The 17,983-nt window shown below is 47.3% G+C and overlaps 1 protein-coding gene across 2 annotated transcripts in view; it reads right to left on the bottom strand.

The window, feature by feature from the left end:
• Nucleotides 1-17,983, bottom strand: part of GDPD5 (glycerophosphodiester phosphodiesterase domain containing 5) — a 183,609-nt gene that overhangs the window by 16,404 nt on the left and 149,222 nt on the right. For both annotated transcript variants that reach the window (XM_079973809.1, XM_079973810.1), the window contains exons 9-14: nt 11,485-11,567; nt 10,547-10,697; nt 9,712-9,930; nt 7,053-7,210; nt 3,772-3,919; nt 309-391 (exon numbers count right to left, since the gene is read on the bottom strand). In XM_079973809.1, coding sequence (XP_079829935.1) covers nt 309-391; nt 3,772-3,919; nt 7,053-7,210; nt 9,712-9,930; nt 10,547-10,697; nt 11,485-11,567 — 842 coding nt within the window. The remainder of the gene's footprint in view (nt 1-308; nt 392-3,771; nt 3,920-7,052; nt 7,211-9,711; nt 9,931-10,546; nt 10,698-11,484; nt 11,568-17,983) is intronic.

Below are 17,983 nucleotides of genomic sequence, written 5' to 3'. Positions count from 1 at the left end.
ACTCCCTCCCTCAACGTTTTTGGGTGGCGTCTTGGTTACAGATGTGGCGTGGTGCCCACTTCCTTTGTGCCCTCCCCATTCAACCCTTGCACTCTCAATCTACTTACAGGACTAGGGTGGCACAGGGTGGCAGCTCAAAGGAGCGCCAGCCACATTGCTCCTGCATTGTAGGAACTGGGTCAACTTCTAAAGGGTTGCTGAAAATATTCCACTGTCCTAAAAGGTGCCTTTTCAGATATGGGTTTGTTGTTGTTGTTTTGTGGGGGGCGAAGAATAACTCTGCAAAACCACTGCCTGCAGCTACTTACTTCTGGAATATAAAAACTCCTACGATTACGACGAATGAAACGAGGTCGGCGGTTATCCAGATGAGATAGTATTCGTCCGGAGACTGGAAGAAGAAAAAAGAGGAGACAAGGATGCAGTTGGCTTAAGGCAATTAATTAAAATAATAGTTTCTCTCTCTCAATGTGGGGATGCAGAGTTCTGGTTTCAGATATATTTGAGACATTTATTAGCAGGCAATGAAGCCCGTTCTCTCGGTGACGGAAGAAAACAGATAAGATAATGGCAGCATGGCAGCAATGTAAACACGTACAAAGGGGATGCAATAACATAAATAGGGGCAAAAATTAAAAATGCATAAAACTCTCTCATCGGAGAGCTTCCGTCCTCCCCCTGGTGGCTTCCAAATGTTTCCACTACAATACTCATCTGGATTTGGCTAACTGGCCCCTGTAAGCATAAGGGACCTTTAACAACCTGGCAGTTAAAATGAAAAGCCTTCTTTTGCGTCCAGGGCAGGCTTTTCATTTTAACTGTCCTTTTGAAGGACCAGGTGCGCAGCCTGGGAGTCATTTTGGACTCTCAGCTATCCATGGAGGTGCAGGTCAATTCTGTATCCAGGGCAGCTGTTTATCAGCTCCATCTGGTACGCAGGATGAGACCCTCCCTGCCCACGGATTGTCTCATCAGAGTGGTGCATGCTCTGGTTATCTCCCGCTTGGACTACTGCAATGCGCTCTACGTGGGGCTACCTTTGAAGGTGACCCGGAAACTACAACTAATCCAGAATGCGGCAGCTAGACTGGTGACTGGGAGCGGCCGCTGAGACCACAAAACACTGGTTCTGAAAGACCTACAGTGGCTCCCAGTACATTTCCGAGCACAATTCAAAGTGTTGGTGTTGACCTTGAAAGCCCTAAACGGCCTCAACCCAGTATACCTGAAGGAGCATCTCCACCCCCATCGTTCTGCCCGGACACTGAGGTCCAGCTCCGAGGGCCTTCTGGCGGTTCCCTCCCTGTGATAAGTGAAGTTACAGGGAACCAGGCAGAGGGCCTTGTTGGTGGTGGCGCCTGCCCTGTGGAATGCCCTCCCTTCCGATGTCAAGGAAATAAGCAACTATGTGACTTTTAGAAGACATCTGAAGGCAGCCCTGCTTAGGGAAGTTTTTAATGTTTGATGTTTTATTCTGTTTATAATCTGCTGGGGAAACCCAACTGGATAGGTGGGGTATAAATAAATTATTATTATTATTGCTTCTCGTACAGTAACACCAGGAGTGAAGGAGCTTCGAAAACCGTGTTCTCAGTTTTGCACTTCGACCCCGTCTATTTTGACACTCAGGCGCCAGAGTATTGACCACAGGTCAAGTCAGCCCTTGGTCAGGAGAACCACCCCTGATCCAAGGCTTTAGTTTATTCATCTACCAAACTAAGCAATAAGACTGGGGCTCAAATAAATGCCTGCGCATGAACTAAGAGTAAGTCCTTTCATGACCACTAGATGCCGCCCTGGGCCACTAAACTGGTAGCTGCAGCTGCAGAAGTTGCAAGCACTGTCAATTTGCTTTCCCCCTTTAATCAACAAATGGATTTGACCCGAGCAGAGGTTTATCCCCTTTCTCTTTCAGTAATAAGAAGTATAATTGTGTGCATGTGTGTTGGAGCAAGAAGATAACCCCAAGTAAGCCCTGTGTGAACCACAGCCTTGTCTGTGATGTTTTGAGGCCCATTCAAAGTGCTGATTTTTACCCATAAAGCCTTATGCGGCTCAGGACGCCAATACCTCAAGGACTCTTAGGGGTTCTTTCCATAAGAAGCAGCCCATACCCTGCAATCATCCTATGAGGCCCTTCTCCCTGAGCCCCTCCATGGGAGGTCCAGCAGGTGGCAACACGAAAGCAGGGCCTTTTCAACGTTGGCTCCCCATTTGTAGAATACCCTCCCCCCAGGGAAGCTCACCTGCTGCTCTCTAGCTTAAGGCACCAGGCAAAGCCTTTCCTTTTTACTTTGTTGTATATTTTACTGTTGTTAGCCACTCTGAGCCCGGCTTCGGCTGGGGAGGGCGGGAAATAAATACATTATTATTATTATTATTATTATTATTATTATTATTATTATTACTGAAGCTTTTGGCCCTACGTTCGAAGCAAGTGGCGGGCGGGTATCGGTTTCGTTCTTGTTTTCAATGTGTATTCTGTGTGGGGGGTTTTTAAACTTGCATTTCTGTGCTGTGAACCACCCTGAGACCTACGGACGGAGCTCCGTATACAAATTTAATAAATAATAAAAACAATAATAAGTATTTGTGGCCTCTTTGGGCGGGGGAAGGAGCTGCAAAAGCATTGCTGTGGAGGCAGCACCTAGTAGCCACTAAGAGCCCTTTTCGGATTGTCTCATCAGAGTGGTGCATGCTTTGGTTATCTCCCGCTTGGACTACTGCAATGCGCTCTACGTGGGGCTACCTTTGAAGGTGACCCAGAAACTACAACTAATCCAGAATGCAGCAGCTAGACTGGTGACTGGGAGCAGCCGCCAAGACCACATAACACCAGTCTTGAAAGACCTACATTGGCTCCCAGTACGTTTCCAAACACAATTCAAAGTGTTGGTGTTGACCTTGAAAGCACTAAACAGCCTCAGCCCAGTAGACCTGAAGGAGCGTCTGCACCCTGCATGGAGGTCCAGTGCCAAGGGCCTTCTGGTGATTCCCTCATTGTGAGAAGTGAAGGGAAGCAGGCAGAGGGCCTTTTCGGTAGTGGCGACCACCCTGTGGAACACCCTCCCATTAGAGGTCAAAGAGATAAACAACTACCCGACGTTTAGAAGACATCTGAAGGCAGCCATGTTTAGGGAAGTTTTTAATGACTGATGTTTTAATGCATTTTTAATCTCTTGTTGGAAGCTGCCCTGAGTGGCTGGGAAAACCCAGCCAGATGGGCAGGGTGTAAATAATTATATTACAGTGGTACCTTGGGTTACAGACACTTCAGGTTACATATGCTTCAGGTTACAGACTCCGCTAACCCAGAAATAGTACCTCGGGTTAAGAACTTTACCTCAGGATGAGAACAGAAATCGCACGGCAGAAGCAGGAGGCCCCATTAGCTAAAGTGTGACCTCAGGTTAAGCACAGTTTCAGGTTAAGAACGGACCTCCAGAACCAATTAAGTTCTTAACCTGAGGTACCACTGTGTATTGTATTGTATTGTATTGTATTGTATTGTATTGTATTGTATTGTATTGTATTGTATTGTATTGTAATTATAATTTCCTCTGTCATGAATTTGTCCAGTCCTCTTTCAAAGACACCCAAGTTCATGGCCATCCCTGCTTCCTGTGGGATTTTTTTTATCATTCCCAGCTCTTGCAGCATTCTGCTCCCTCGGATGCCTGAAACCTGGCAGGCCTGTTCCAGCAGACTACTTCTCTTCCTGAAGTTCATACGCCTGGAAACGAACAGACACAAAGCCCAAGCCCTGCTTACCATCATCCAGACTGGGGAACGCAGCCTGCTGAGGACATGAGAGTTGTCGGAGGTGACGGACTGGACCCTGGAGCACCACAGGACAGAGTAAAGCCAAGGCTCGTTCACGACAAACAGATTGACGCTCAAGTTCGCCACGGCGTATTCCCTGTCGAGGAAGCAGAGCGGGGAGAAGGACGGGCCTTAAGAAGCACAGAAGAACGTCAAAATGGCATTTGCTGGATCCCGTTGGGACGCTGGATTCTGTCTGGTCCCAGATTCTGCTGTCAGAGAACCACATTGGAGAACAGAGGCCGTTTTAGGGCAGCACCACTGGTAAGTGCTTCTCCAGCTTTGGGAAGGAGGCAGATAAAGATAAAAGGTAAAGGACCCCTGGATGGTTAAGTCCAGTCAAAGGCGACTATGGGGTTGTGGCGATCATATCGATTTCAGGCCGAGGGAGCCGGCATTTGTCTACAGACAGCTTTCCGGGTCATGTGGGCAGCAGGACTAAACAGCTTCTGGCACAATGGAACACCATGACGGAAACCAGAGTGCACGGAAACACCGTTTACCTTTCCGCCACAGTGGTACCTATTTATCTACTTGCACTGGTGTGCTTTCGAACTGCTAGGTTGGCAGGAGCTGGGACAGAACAACAGGACCTCACTCCGTCACGGGGATTCGAACCCCTGACCTTCTGATTGGCAAGCCCAAGAGGCTCAGTGGTTTAGACCACAGCGCCACAGGATGTATGAGGGCTTTGACAAGGCCCTGGGTCCTCCTCTTCCTTCCCAAAGCCGTGCAACTGCTTACTGGGCTTTAGGAAGGAGGCTGAAGGGCTCTGAGACCCTGAAAGAGCTTTTATGCTTCCTTCCCCAAGCCTGGGTGAGGGCTGGAGGGGGGAGTCAAATTTTGGCTTCAGGCCATATCACCAAGGTTCAAGAAGGAGAACGCCAAAAAGGCAGCATCGAAGGCCATTCCCCTGCCTGTCCCCAGTGTCTGGTACCTGAGGGTACTCTGCTTCTGAATATACCTGCTGCCTCAAGGGATATCTAAACTACAACTAATCCAGAATGCAGCAGCTAGACTGGTGACTGGGAGCAGCCGCCGAGATCATATAACACCAGTCCTGAAAGACCTACATTGGCTCCCAGTATGTTTCGGAGCACAATTCATACTGTTGGTGCTGACCCTGAAAGCCCTAAATGGCCTCAAAGGCCAAGTAGACCTGAAGGAGCATCTCCACCTCCATTGTTCAGCCTGGACACTGAGGTCCAGTGCCGAGGTTCGGTCACTGTGAGAAGCAAAGCTACAGGGAAATAGGCAGAGGGTCTTCTTGGTAGTGGCACCCGCCCTATGGAACGCCCTCCCACCAGATGTCAAAGAGATAAACAACACTTCTTCAGATAAGTGTGCATACACATGAAAGCTCATACCAATAACAAACTTAGTTGGCCTCTAAGCGCTGTGGGTTAAACTACAGAGCCCAGGACTTGCCGATCGGAAGGTCGGCTGTTCAAATCCCTGCAACAGGGTGAGCTCCCGTTGCTCGGTCCCTGCTCCTGCCCACCTAGCAGTTCGAAAGCACGTCAAAGTGCAAGTAGATAAATAGGTACCACTCCGGCGGGAAGATAAACGGCGTTTCCGTGCGCTGCTCTGGTTCGCCAGAAGCGGCTTAGTCATGCTGACCACATGACCCGGAAGCTGTACGCCGGCTCTCTCGGCCAATAAAGCGAGATGAGCGCCACAACCCCAGAGTCGGCCACGACTGGACCTAATGGTCAGGGGTCCCTTTACCCTTTACCTTTTTAAGGAGCTACTGGAAGGAATTTATTTATTTTCTTCAATACAGGAGACACTGAGCCCGTGCAGAGTTGATTTGAGCAGGAAGAGCAAAATGTCTCTTGTGCACTGTGGGTTTTTGAGGGGCACAGCAGCACCCGCAAATGTTGGTTCAACCCCCTGAGGGAGCAAACAAGCAAACACGACAAGGCTGAGAAGCAAACGTTTCTCATCCAGCTGCAAAACAAATGCAGTCACTTGCTCCAGATCTACATCCCCAAAATATTATTCCCCAATCGGCAAACCGCAACCATGCGTTGTTCTCGGAAAGTGTCCCAGCCAACGTCCGTCCAAAGATAAGACGGACGGATCAAAGGCTATTAATGGGCTGTTTTTTTTGCGCACAAAGTAATTTCTGAAATAAAAAAACGGGACCTTGGACTTCTTCACAGCTCCATGGTAACAGCAGCAGCTGCCGGAGAGATAAGGAGCGTGGCAAGTGGTTTGGAGCTTGTCTCTCAAAGGGCCCAAAGAGGATATTAGAGACAGCCTCACAAAGCCATCCATTACGTTCCAGGCATGCAATTGTCTCTGCAGGCCCTTAGTCATCATTAGGCACCCCTGTCAAAAGGCCTTTTCCTCTGCCGCTAGCTCTTTTCAGGGCCGTAGTCGTCTCTGCTAACAAGAAGGTCAATTCTGCAATCTGCTTCACTGAGGAAAGCTTGCAGGAGTCACAAAATCATAGAACTGGAGAGCTGGAAGGTACCCAAAGTTCAACCTCCTGCAAATGCTTCTTGCCTTGAGGAATTTATTCTACAATTTCATTATGTTGCAAAACCCCTCCTGATTTCCCTAGATATTTTGGTGGGAGGAACGATGAACTGTGTGTGACACTAGCACCCCACCCCTGGTCATAATTCATGTACAGTGGTGCCCCGCAAGATGAACGCCTCGCAAGACGGAAAACCCGCTAGACGAAAGGGTTTTCCGTTTTGGAGGCACTTCGCAAAACAAATTTCCCTATGGGCTTGCTTCGCAAGACAAAAATGTCTTGCGAGTTCCTGCGGGGTTCCCCCCCCCCTTTTTCTAAGCCGCTAAGCTGCTTATCAGCTGATCCGCTAAGCCGATAAGCCGCTAAAAGCCGCTGAAAGCCGCTAAGCCGCTAATAGCGCTAATCCGTCAATGGGCTTGCTTCGCAAGATGAAAAAAACGCTAGATGAAGAGAATCGCGAACGGATTGTTTTCGTCTTGCGAGGCACCACTGTAGATTGCAGGCTTCCCTGACCTCAGAAAGCCAGCGCATCAGGGAGAAGCCAAATCTAGACATTACCTTCCCTGGCACTCTACTTTTCTAGAAGCAAGGGTGTCTGTTTACGTTTCTCTCTTTTTAAAAAAATGGGAGAAACGTTCCATCATGAAAGCTTCCCTTGGGCCGAAAGTGGTACAGTCCAGAAAGATAACGATGCTTATGAGAATGAGACCAAAGGCATGTGGAAGAGCGAAAGCCCACAGCATACCTGATATCGTCCCTGGTGACTTTGGTGTAGCGCAGGTTCAGCTTCTGAAAGCCTCTGTCCCTCAAAGGCTGAGCCCCAGCCTTGACGCCAGAGGTCTGCTGGAAACCCGGGGCAACCTCTTGGACCAGTCGGCGGTCCGAGTCGGGCAACCACATCACCTGATGGGGCAGAAAACAAAACGAAAGGAACCCAGTAGCAGTCGCTGTTAGAAAAGAACATTTGGAAAATCTATTGAAATCAGACATTATAAGTTCATCTTAGACTGGACAGTTTGCAAGTTTCTGCGGCTTTGCACAAGGTTTTGTATTTTTCTCAGAAGATTGATAAAGAATGTATAATCATTTGGGTAATTATTGTGTGTATATGAGTCGCCAGCGTGTTGCATGAGTCATATACTACTTATATCAGCAGCACAGGTTGAACTTTTCTAGCGTTAGAAAAGAGCAGCCATTACCAAGAGGTCAAGGCTGCAAAAGCTTTTCAACGGTTGGTATTGCTTTTCAAAAGATCGCACTCCTCGCTCAAGGAGCAAAAACAGTTTCTCGAAACCACGGCTTAAAATTGGTGCAAATATTTCACTTTAAAATTCTGGAACATTTCTGCGTTATGTAAATGTACCATTGCGTATCCGGTTGCAGCAGTCTTGAGTGTGGTTTCCTGATCAGTGCAAATAGGTAAAGGTAAAGGGACCCCTGACCATTAGGTCCAGTCGTGGCCGACTCTGGGGTTGCAGCGCTCATCTCGCTTTATTGGCCGAGGGAGCCGATGTACAGCTTCCGGGTCATGTGGCCAGCATGACTATGCCACTTCTGGCGAACCAGAGCAGCGCATGGAAATGCCATTTACTTCCCGCCGGAGCGGTACCTATTTATCTACTTGCTCTGGTGTGCTTTCAAACGGCTAAGTTGCGAAACGGGACACCGTGACAGAAACAAGAGCGCACAGAAATGCCATTTACCTTCCCACTGCAGTGGTACCTATTTATCTACTTGCACTGGTGTGCTTTCAAACTGCTAGGTTGGCAGGAGCAGGGACCGAGCAACAGGAGCTCGCTCCATTGTGGGGATTCAAGCAGCCGACCTTCTGATCAGCAAGTCCTAGACTCTGTGGTTTAACTCTGTGGTTTAGCTTATACGTAAATCTGGCACCGGCGGTACTCATCTTATTTTTCAGGCCAAGGGAGCTGGCGTTTGTCCACAGACACTTTTCCGGGTCATGTGGCCAGCAGGGCTAAACCACTTCTGGCACAATGGGACACCATGATGGAAACCAAAGCACATGGAAACGCTGTTTACCTTCCCGCCACAGTGGTGCCTATTTATCTACTTGCACTGGTGTGCTTTCGAACTGCTAGGTTGGCAGGTTGGCAGGAGCTGGCACAGAGCAATGGGACCTCACTCCGTCACGGGGATTTGAACCGTTGACCTTCTAATTGGCAAGCCCAAGAGGCTCAGTGGTTTAGACCACAGCGCCAGGATCTAAGGGCACATGGAAATCTCACCGCCCAACCCACTGCTCTAGGCAGATGCCTCCCAGCTGCCCGGATATCCCAGGTTGAAGAGATCAGGAAGAGATGTCCCACATTAAATGGACCTTCACGAAATGGTTTGTGTCTTGAACTGTATTCATATAAGGTAAAGAGGAGGGACACTATAATCAGTGGAGGGCTGTCACTCAGAAGATGGCTGCTCCAGGATGAGGGAAGATCTCAGCAGGAGACACATCTGTGGAATGATTTGACAATGGCACCAACAACAAACTGTGGACCGCCCTCCCACCAGATGTCAAGGAAATAAACAACTATAGTGGTATACCTCGGGTTAAGAACTTAATTCATTCCAGAGGTCCATTCTTAACCTGAAACTGTTCTTAAACTGAAGCACCACTTTAGCTAATGGGGCCTCCTGTTGCTGCCGCGCCGCCAGAGCACGATTTCTGTTCTCATCCTGAAGCAAAGTTCTTAACCCGAGGTACTATTTTTGGGTTAGCGGAGTCTTTAACCTGAAGCGTCTGTAACCTGAGGTACCACTGTACCTGACTTTTAGAAGACATTTGAAGGCAGCCCTGTTCAGGGAGCTTTTAATGTTTGATCTTTTATCGTGTTTTTAATATCCCGCTGGAAGCCACCCAGAGTGGCTGGGGAGGCCCGGCCAGTTGGGCAGGGTAGAAATAAATTTATTAATTATGATGATGATGATGATGATGATGATGAATCCCCAGCAACCAGGCCATTCCCAGGGTGGGCAAGGAAAATCTTCATTCACCCTCAATGAAGTCGCCATTTGATCACCATGACTACGTGCTCCCGATTGGCTAGGACCATGCAGCCAATGAGAAGGCAAGGCACATCAAAAAAGGAAGTTCAGAGAATCAAGAGGGATCCCCGAGAAACATCTAGTCCACCCCCACCCCCTGCAATACTCAGGATGGAAGCAAGCGACGATGAGCGACGTGCCTTTTGTGGGGGGCAGAGGGCAGGTTTTGCGGAATGTTTCTCGCTCATCCTCCGGAAAGCTACAGCGACCCCCCCCCCAGGAAAACGCTTCTTTTGCCCATGAGCCTCTCCCAAGCCCACCTCTAGTTTCTGCTTCGCCGACCGAAGCAGAAGCCCCCACAAACATTATTCAGCATCTACCTACAAAAGTGACGTGGAACTCACAGCCTGCTGAGGGATACCCGAGTCGAGGACGGTTTCCAGGGTGATGTTGATGAAAGCGCTGTAGTAAGGGTGGTCCCGGGGCAAGCTCTGGAAGTTTAAGAGGACGGTGGCATTGCCCTTGACCACCTCCAGCATCTCGGCCAGCTTGCAGATGGACTGGTTGGCGGCTCTGACAAAGTCGGAACTGGAGAGCGACTGGGCGGTCCAGAAGGGATCATTCTGAGGGAAGGGGGAGCAAACAGAGAAGACCAGCGTTCAAAGTTTTCACTTTCGAATCCAACATTTTTATTTTTATTTTTTGAGGAAGCCATCTTTTAGGCTACATTCACATGGCCGCTTATTCCCTGGCCGTCGATTTCCGCATTTCATTTGAGCTTTCGCACAACGTAAAAGCCAGTTTCGGAAAACCAACGAGACGCATTAACTTGTTTCTGCAAACTTTTCTTTTCCCTCAGGCCCCCTGACAACATCTTGTAAAGAATCTCAGGAGGCAGCAAAAAAAATGTTTTGCACATCATGAGCTTTCTTGAAAGCGAGGAGGAGAAAGAGGAGAAGGGATGAAGGGGAAACCTTCCTCCAAGACGCAAGGGCGTTTTCAAGATCACTCTCTGTCTTTCAAGCTGATTAATGGGGTGCTCTGTTCTGTTCTCAAAAGCATCCATCGTGTAGAAGGAGACAACCAGGCTGGTTTGGAAAGGCCAATTTGGGAAGCAGAGCCTTGCCCTCTAATGCTTCAACCACCATTCATTGATTGATTGATTGATTGATTGATTGATTGAATAAAGCAAGCAAGGGCAGGGGAGACCCACCCCACCCTCCAGACTCGGCCACATACCTTGAGGAACCATTCGCCGGCGTTCAGCATCTCCAGGTCTGTCCAGTTGAACATGGAAGAATGCGTGTAGGCCCTCTCTGGGAAGACAGCCTCCACATCTGTCGTCCTCCGAAGCGTCTTGTCATGCATGAGGAAAGGCACCCCGTCATAGCTGTGCAACGGAAAGAGAAAAAGAGTCTCCCTTTACATTTGCAAGGCAGCGCTCGACCGACACAGAATGCCTCCACTGTTCCATGTAGACTCACGGAGCTGTAAGGGACACCCGAGGGTTATCCAGTAAGATAATTTATTATTTATACCCCGCCCATCTGGCTGGGCTTCCCCAGCCAATTGGGCGGCTTCCAACAAAATATTAAAATACAGTAATGCATCAGACATTAAAAGCTTCCCTAAACAGGGCTGCCTTGAGATGTGTTCTAAAAGTCTGGTAGTTGTTTTTCTCTTTGACATCTGGTGGGAGGGCGTTCCACAGGGCAGGTGCCACTACCGAGAAGGCCCTCTGTCTGGTTCCCTGTAACTTGGCTTCTCGCAGTGAGGGAACCACCAGAAGGCCCTCGGAGCTGGACCTCAGTGTCCGGGTTGAATGACGGGTGTGGAGACGCTCCTTCAGGTCTACTGGGCCAATGCCATTTAGGGCTTTCAAGATCAGCACCAACACTTTGAATTGTGCTCAGGAAAAGGTACCAGTTCCCCAATTCCACAACCCTGTGCTTAAAAGCATCCGCACTTTCCCACTTGGCCTGGACAAATATGACAAACTGCACACCTCCGAGCCCAGAAATTTGAATAAGGGCAGGAAACTTGCAAAAGAAACTAGCGTGGCAAGGGATTCCTTAGCTGAGATTCCTGCTTTGCAGGGGGTCAGACTAGATGACCCCTGGTATGCCTTCCAACTCTACAATTCAACTCTGCACCTGAGAGCAGAGAGAGGCACTCGCCTTATGACCACATCTGCCTGCACTCCGTAGAGTTTCTGCTCCACCGCTTTCTGGAAGGACATCAGAGTGTTTTCAGGTGCCATCTGGGAAGGAGAAAAAGATGAACAAACAATATCATTTATTCATCTAAGCAAGCTGCCAAACCGGACAGCGTACAAGAGATAGAGCAGTCAGTTAAAATGCCAACATCGACTATCCAAATGTGTTTAAAATAGCATTGGACACAGAAAGGGATCGGGCTGCCAAATGAGAATCTCTAGAATACGGAGGAGATTAATTTGAGGAGATCAAAAGTCTGTTGGATGTTTTGCTGCTGGAAACAGATGGAGGCTACCAGAAAAAAATATATATTAATGGAACCCTCAAGAACATGGCACAAATTTTTCTATAAAAGGGTGCTTTGCGGGAATGCTGTGGGTGCCCCCCAGACGGACACTCTTTTACGGAAGGAAAAAGAGGTCTGCAAAATTAAAGTGGATTAAAGTGCTCTGTCGACTCATACAATAAACGTGCTTTTTTCTATTTTAAAAAATGAACTTTTTGCTGTTAGGAAAGTGATGCAGGAATTACAGTGAAGTAGGGGGATGAACAAATGATTAACAGGAAGACGCATCATTGAAGTCTGACTTTAAGAAGAAGAAGAAGAAGAAGAGGAAGAAGAAGACTTTGGATTTGATATCCTGCTTTATCACTACCCTAAGGAGTCTCAAAGCGGCTAACATTCTCTTTCCCTTCCTCCCCCACAACAAACACTCTGTGAGGTGAGTGGGGCTGAGAGACTTCAGAGAAGTGTGACTAGCCCAAGGTCACCCAGCAGCTGCATGTGGAGGAGCGGGGAATCGAACCCGGTTCACCAGATTACGAGTCCACTGCTCTTAACCACTACACCACACTGGCTCCCAGCTCACTTTAACTAATTTTTCCACGTTGCATTTGTTGTCCGCTGCCTACAGGCGACCGTGGTTGAGCGGTAGATAAATTGTTTAGATAAAAATAAGTAATTATTAGGTAGTATTATTACCATTATCTTTATTATTAATAAAATGGCAATTAGTTGGTTGAAAAATGGCAGCCGCTGAAGAATTCTGCAGCCGGTTTGTGGTCTAGAAGCAGGAGGTCCGATCAGGTAAAATCTTATCCCGTCCCAGCTAGAGATTAATTTCCAGGCTCAGTTTGAAGTGCTGGTCTAAATATATGAAGCGTGATGAGACTTGGGACGTCAATACCTTTGGAACTGCCTCTCTCTGCAGGAACCTACCCAGACCCTGCACCCATCATCAGAGACCCATCTCTGTGTGTCCGCATTCATGGGGGGTGTGGAGAGTGACAACACAGGACAGGGTCTTCTGGGTGGTGGCTCCACGACTGTGGACTGCTGTCCACAGATAGATGAGCCTTGGCACCAACATTTAGGTGCCAAGGAAAGGCATTTCTGTTTTCCCTGGCATTTGGCAGCATACGGTTACCAGAAGTCTCGGTTTCCCAGGGACAGTCCCCGGATTTGCGAATTAGTCCCCGGACAAATTAATGTCCCCGGATTTCATCTAATGTCCCTGGGAAACGCAGCAGCGGCAATCTCAGCAGCCTACAGCAGTTGGTTCTGGCTGGCTTCAGGAGCTGCTCGGAAGTCCCCATCGGATGGTGGTGCAGGGGCTCTCAGATGCAGATCCGGGCTGCCTCCACCTTCCCTGAGCCCAGCAACTCAGCTGTGAAGGGAGGCTTCACGCTGCCTATCAGAGCTTGCGTGCAAGCAGGAGGGGGCAGAGATCTCTCAGTTAGGCAAGGGGAAGCCTCCCTTCCCAGCTGAGGGATCCACGCACCCTCCTGCTTGCACGCAAGTAGGAATGGGATTGGGGCTGCTCCGATGGGAAGGGAGGCATCACGCTGCCCAAGTCTCGCTGCCACCGCCACTCTCGGCGAAGGGGAAACATGGCAGTTGAGGTCAAGGTAGCGGCTGCCCCTCTGCCACCGCCATTGCTGCAGCATCAATGTCCCGAACGTAGTATGTATGTATTTATTTAAAGTGTCCAGGGATTCATTGAAAAAAAATCTGGTAACCATTCAAAGTTTATTTACAGAAACATTGTAAAATTAAGGAATGTTAGAAGGTTGTTGGAATGAAGCAATGTGGTTTTAGCAGAAATGATATAAAGGATTAGGTTAAAATTGATTTATTAATTGGTGAAAGACGAGAATTACAGTATATTAAGATAAATTATTAGGATAAAAACAAAGCTGGAAAGGATTTGCTGAAACATCTAACTGAACTAGAATACAAAAAAGGGAGGTGAGAGGAGGTCAAGGAAATAAGCAAAGGAAAGAAAGCTATGTAAAGGTCCGATCTGTTTTTTTTAATTGTTTGTGTGTATTTTTTATGTCTTTGTTATTTTTCTTTTTTATTGTTCTTTTTTGTAATTTTCAAAATTTGAATAAATATTATATATTAAAAAAGAAAAAAAATCTGGTAACCTTATTTTATCTGATAATACAGTGGTACCTCGGGTTAAGTACTTAATTCGTTCCGGAGGTCCGTTCATAACCTGAAACTGTTCTTAACCTGAAGCACCACTTTAGCTAATGGGGCCTCCTGCTGCTGCCACGCCACCGGAGTATGATTTCTGTTCTCATCCTGAAGCAAAGTTCTTAACCCGAGGTACTATTTCTGAGTTAGCGGAGTCTGTAACCTGAAGCGTATGTAACCCGAGGTACCATTGTACTTCGTTGGACTGGTCATGTTGTGTGGATGCCTGATTATCGTCTTCCAAAGCAACTACTCTGTTCCGAATTAAAAATGGAAAGCGTCATGCTGGTGGTCAACAAAAGATGTTTCAAGACTCTCTCAAAAAAGAAAGTGTAAACACCAACAATTGGGAAACACTGGCCTGCGAGCGCTCCAGTTGGAGAACAGCCTTTCCCAAAGGTGTCAGGGGCTTTGAAGACACTCGAACCCAGGGCGCAAGAGTGAAACGTGCTAAGAGGAAGGCACGCTTGGCAAACCCTCACCGTGATCAACTCCCGCCCAGAAACCTATGTCCCCACTGTGGAAGGACGTGTGGATCCAGAATTGGCCTCCACAGTCACTTACGGACCCATTGTTAAAACTGTGTCTATGGAAGACAATCTTACTTGATACAAGGGATCGCTAAAGAAGAAGAAGAAATGCCCTCAGATTGTATTGGCATTCACTTTTCAGGAGGGCATAATAGCATTTGTCGGTTTGAGGCATTGTATTTAGTAGGTGTTAAAATAATAATAATAATAATAATAATAATAATAATAATCGTGAGCCGGCTAGTTATGACCCACAGGAAAAATACATCTCTGGAACAATGATGTTTCCAACTTGCTTCCCCTCACGTTAAAAGATTCAAGAGTGACATTTAATATTGGATTTTTTTTATTTTGAAAAAATACAAAATCCGATCTAAAGGTCAAATTGGGGAAGAAGCTAAAATAGGAGTGACTTGCCTAAGCAGGAAATGAGCCTTTTAATCCACTGCAGAGGAAGAGGCTTCTACCAAAAAGATAAAACAAAGGATGAGAAAGGCTTTGAAACCTGGGGATTGTCCTTTCTGGTTTAAAAGAGCTCTTAAAAACCTTGATTCCGGAAGGAAGAGATTTGCAATGTTTAAAAGGAAGACCAAACCGTCTGTTAAATTATGGATCAGAGGGGCGGCAGAGGGGCTTTCCTTCCAACCTGCTGAGAAGAAGCGCGGCTACGCTGAAGAAGAACTTACGAATTAACACCCATTTCAGTCCCGGAAACCGTAATTCCTCTAGAGAAAAAGGCGAAGAAGAGGAGATGGGATGGGAATTATGGGCAGAGGTAGAGAAAAGGATTTTTCCTTTTGCTCTCGTAACAGACAGCTCAGTTGGTAGAGAGAACGCAAGGCTCTTAATCTCAGGGCTGTGGGTTCGAGCGCCACGTTGGGGAAAAGATTCCTGCACTGCAGAGGGTTGGACTAGATGACCCGGGTCCCTTCCAATTATTATTATTATTATTATTATTATTATTATTATTATTATTATTATTAATTATTATTGGAAGATTCAGGACAGGCCAAAGAAAGTATTATTTCCCTGCAAGTGCACCTGATCCACTTTTAATTGCACATCCTAAATTTGCTGTGATGTATGGAAGTGAGAGGAAGGGACGCAGGTGGCGCTGTGGGTTAAAGCCTCAGCGCCTAGGACTTGCCGATCGAAAGGTCGGCGGTTCGAATCCCCGCGACGGGGTGCGCTCCCGCTGCTCGGTCCCAGCGCCTGCCAACCTAGCAGTTCGAAAGCACCTCCGGGTGCAAGTAGATAAATAGGGACCGCTTACCAGCGGGAAGGTAAACGGCGTTTCCGTGTGCGGCTCTGGCTCGCCAGAGCAGCGATGTCACGCTGGCCACGTGACCCGGAAGTGTCTCCGGACAGCGCTGGCCCCTGGCCTCTTAAGTGAGATGGGCGCACAACCCCAGAGTCTGTCAAGACTGGCCCGTACGGGCAGGGGTACCTTTACCTTTACCTTTTATGGAAGTGAGAGCTGGACCATATAGAAGGCTGGTTGCCAAAGAATTGATGCTTTTGAATTCTGGTGCTGGAGGAGACCCTTGAGAGTCCCATGGACTGCAAGAAGATCAAACCGATCAATTCTGAGGAAATCAGCCCTGAGTGCTCACTGGAAGGACAGATCCTGAAGCTGAGGCTCCAATACTGTGGCCACCTCATAAGAAGAGAAGACTCCCTGGAAAAGATCCTGATGTTGGGAGGGGTTGAGGGCACAAGGGGACGACAGAGGACGAGATGAAACAAAATAAAAGAAAAAAATTCCTTCCAGTAGCACCTTAAAGACCAACTAAGTTAGTTCTAGGTATGAGCTTTCGTGTGCATGCACACTTCTTCAGATACACTGAAACGGAAGTCACCAGACCCTTCTATATAGTGAGAAGGTGGGGAGGGGTATTACTCAGAAGGGTGGTGGGATTGGGTGATTGGCAGATAGCTGTGATGAGCCTGTTGACGACTCTTAACGACTGCAATAGGTCTTACAGGAAAAAGCAAGGGGTGAGAAGTGAAAAATGGCTTTGTCATGTATAATGAGATAAGAATCCAATGTCTTTGTTCAGACCAGGTCTCTCCATGGTTTTAAGTTTGGTAATAAGTTGCAATTCAGCAGCTTCTCTTTCTAGTCTATTTCTGAAATTCCTTTGTAATAGAACAGCTACTTTGAGATCTTGTATAGAATGTGCTGGGAGATTGAAGTGTTCTCCTACTGGTTTCTCTGTCTTGTGATTCCTGATGTCGGATTTATGTCCATTTATCCTTTGGCGTAAGGTTTGGCCTGTTTGTCCAATATATTGATCAATATATTGGACAAACAATGTATTGGACAAACAGGCCAATATATTGGACAATATATTGGACAATCAATATATTGGACAAACAGGCCAAACCTTACGCCAAAGGATAAACGGACATAAATCCGACATCAGGATATCCGCCAAAGGATAAACAGACATAAATCCGACATTGGATTCTTATCTCATTTTTCTTTTATTTTGTTTTGACTATGGCAGACCAACACGGCTACCTATCTGTAAGAGGATGAGATGGTTGGACAGTGTTGTCGAAGCTACCAGCATGAGTTTGACCAAACTGCGGGAGGCAGTGGAAGACAGGAGGGCCTGGCGTGCTCTGGTCCAGGGGGTCACGAAGAGTCGGACACGACTAAACGACAACAAATTTGCTGTTACCTGTTTGATTCATATTAGTATTATTATTAGAATTTATCAAAGCTGCAATCACTGCCTAGAAGCTGCCTCTCTTATCCTGGCTCTCAGCTTTTATTTTGCCTTCTCTCTGCAAAAGACATCTTGACCTAACGAATGAAGATTTTTGGATCCTAAAGGGGGCGATCCTGTTACGCCAGATTCATGTCCCCTCATTTACTTTTGAGCCTTTTTCATCTTTACCTTCAAGGTGGAAGAAAAATATCTCTCTCCAGCACATACACCCTCTATTCTGGGGAATGAGACATCTTTAGATTTTTAATTAGGCCGTTGACTCCTTCCTGGCACAGCAACAGCTGCCAAAACAAATTCCTCTTTGCGGAACATATGTTCATTCTGAGCCAAAGATCAACAAGTATTAGTGTGCAAATTAGCTGCTCTTAACAGAAAGCCTTGGGCAGAGGGCATTAAAATGACGACGAGGTTCAAAAGTAAACACTCTTGGCTAGGAGGAAGGATTCCAGAAGCAAGACCAGACATTTATTTTTTAAAAAGGTTTATTTTTTGTAAGACTAGGAGGTGATATGTGTTTGAGAGAGGCTGTTCTATCACTATGTTCCAGCTGTCTAAGAGAGCCCAGGCAAACACATTTTGCCTTCCTTTACTGAACCGCTTGACTGATGCTGGCAGGAGAGGAACCGACATATGTGAGCAACTGTCCTCTCCTGCAACTGGCATTCAGAAGCATCTCCTACGAAGGAGCGTCTCTGTTATGTACTGAAGTT

This window comes from Podarcis cretensis, assembly GCF_951804945.1.
Source record: "Podarcis cretensis genome assembly, chromosome: 4".
Lineage (NCBI taxonomy): Eukaryota > Metazoa > Chordata > Lepidosauria > Squamata > Lacertidae > Podarcis > Podarcis cretensis.
Note: the sequence above shows the minus strand (reverse complement) of the source record. Positions and strands in the feature narration are given on the sequence as shown.